Genomic DNA, 1151 nt, shown 5'->3' on the forward strand with positions numbered 1-1151 from the left:
GGGGGGGGGTATGTGGGGGGCACAGGGGGGACATGGGGACCCCCCCACTCCCTGCCGGAGAAGAGGGGGTGACCCCCAGACCGTGAGGGGGGGGCTCTAAGACCTACGGGCTATTTACACACCCGGGGGCTCCCCGGGCTCGGGTTGTGCTCACAAGGGTCTCCCCCTCGCCCACCCCCTCCCCGGGACTGGGGGGGGGTGGGGAAGCCCCGGGGGGGGGTGGGGGGGTGTTTTGGGGGTTCCCCCCCCGGCTCAGGAGTCCTTGAGCATGTTGATGCGGGCGTAGATCTTGAGGGCAGGGCCCAGCTTGATGTTCATGGTGCTCATCAGATGGTCCTCCTTGAGCAGCAGCAGCGCCTGCCCGTCGATCTCCTGCGCCCGGAACTCCTCGGCGATCTCCTGGCAGCCTGCAGAGCCCGGGAATGCCGGCAGGGAATGTCAGCTGGGAGCTGATCACCCCCCGGCAGGGATGGAGGGGGGAGCAGGCAGGGGTTCTCCCAAAAAAATGGATGGGTGGGGCTGGCAGGGTGTGATTCCCCCCTCAGGAATTTCTTTATGGGGTTATCTCTGAGTGAATCCCCCCCTCAAAATGTATGTATGGGGCTAGCAGTGTGTAAATCCCCCCAAAAAATATATTTATGGGGTTACCAGGCAGTAAATCCCCCCAGAGATACAGGTATGGGGTTATCAGGGAGTAAATCCCCCCCAAAATGTTTGTATGGGGCTAGCAGTGTGTAAATGCCCCCCAAAATATATTTATGGGGTTACCAGGCAGTAAATCCCCCCCAAAAATATATTTATGGGGTTACTAGGCAGTAATTCCCCCCAAAATACAGGTATGGGGTTATCAGGGAGTGATTCCCCCTCAGGAACATGTTTAGAAGGTTATCTCTTGAGTAAATCCCCCCCCAAATGTTTGTATGGGGCTAGCAGTGTGTAAATCCCCCCAAAAAATATATTTATGGGTTTACCAGGCAGTAAATCCCCCCAAAAATACAGGTATGGGGTTATCAGGCAGTAAATCCCCCCAAAAATACAGGTATGGGGTTATCAAGGAGTAAATCCCCCCAAAAATATGGATGGGGTTATCTGTGTGTAAATCCCCCCCCAAACATATTTAGGGGGTTATCCATGTGTAAATCCCCCCCAAA

The 1151-nt window shown here is 55.4% G+C and overlaps 1 protein-coding gene across 1 annotated transcript in view; it reads right to left on the reverse strand.

Moving 5' to 3' along the window:
• Positions 1 to 201: 201 nt before the first annotated feature.
• Positions 202 to 1151, reverse strand: part of PHC2 (polyhomeotic homolog 2) — a 9052-nt gene continuing 8102 nt past the window's right edge. Inside the window, exon 4 of the mRNA XM_017839687.1 lies at positions 202 to 434. Within this exon, the coding sequence (XP_017695176.1) occupies positions 253 to 434 (182 nt within the window). The 3' untranslated portion in view covers positions 202 to 252. The remainder of the gene's footprint in view (positions 435 to 1151) is intronic.

The sequence above is a fragment of the Lepidothrix coronata genome, unplaced genomic scaffold (assembly GCF_001604755.1).
Source record: "Lepidothrix coronata isolate B3197 unplaced genomic scaffold, Lepidothrix_coronata-1.0 Scaffold457, whole genome shotgun sequence".
Taxonomy (NCBI): Eukaryota; Metazoa; Chordata; class Aves; order Passeriformes; family Pipridae; genus Lepidothrix; species Lepidothrix coronata.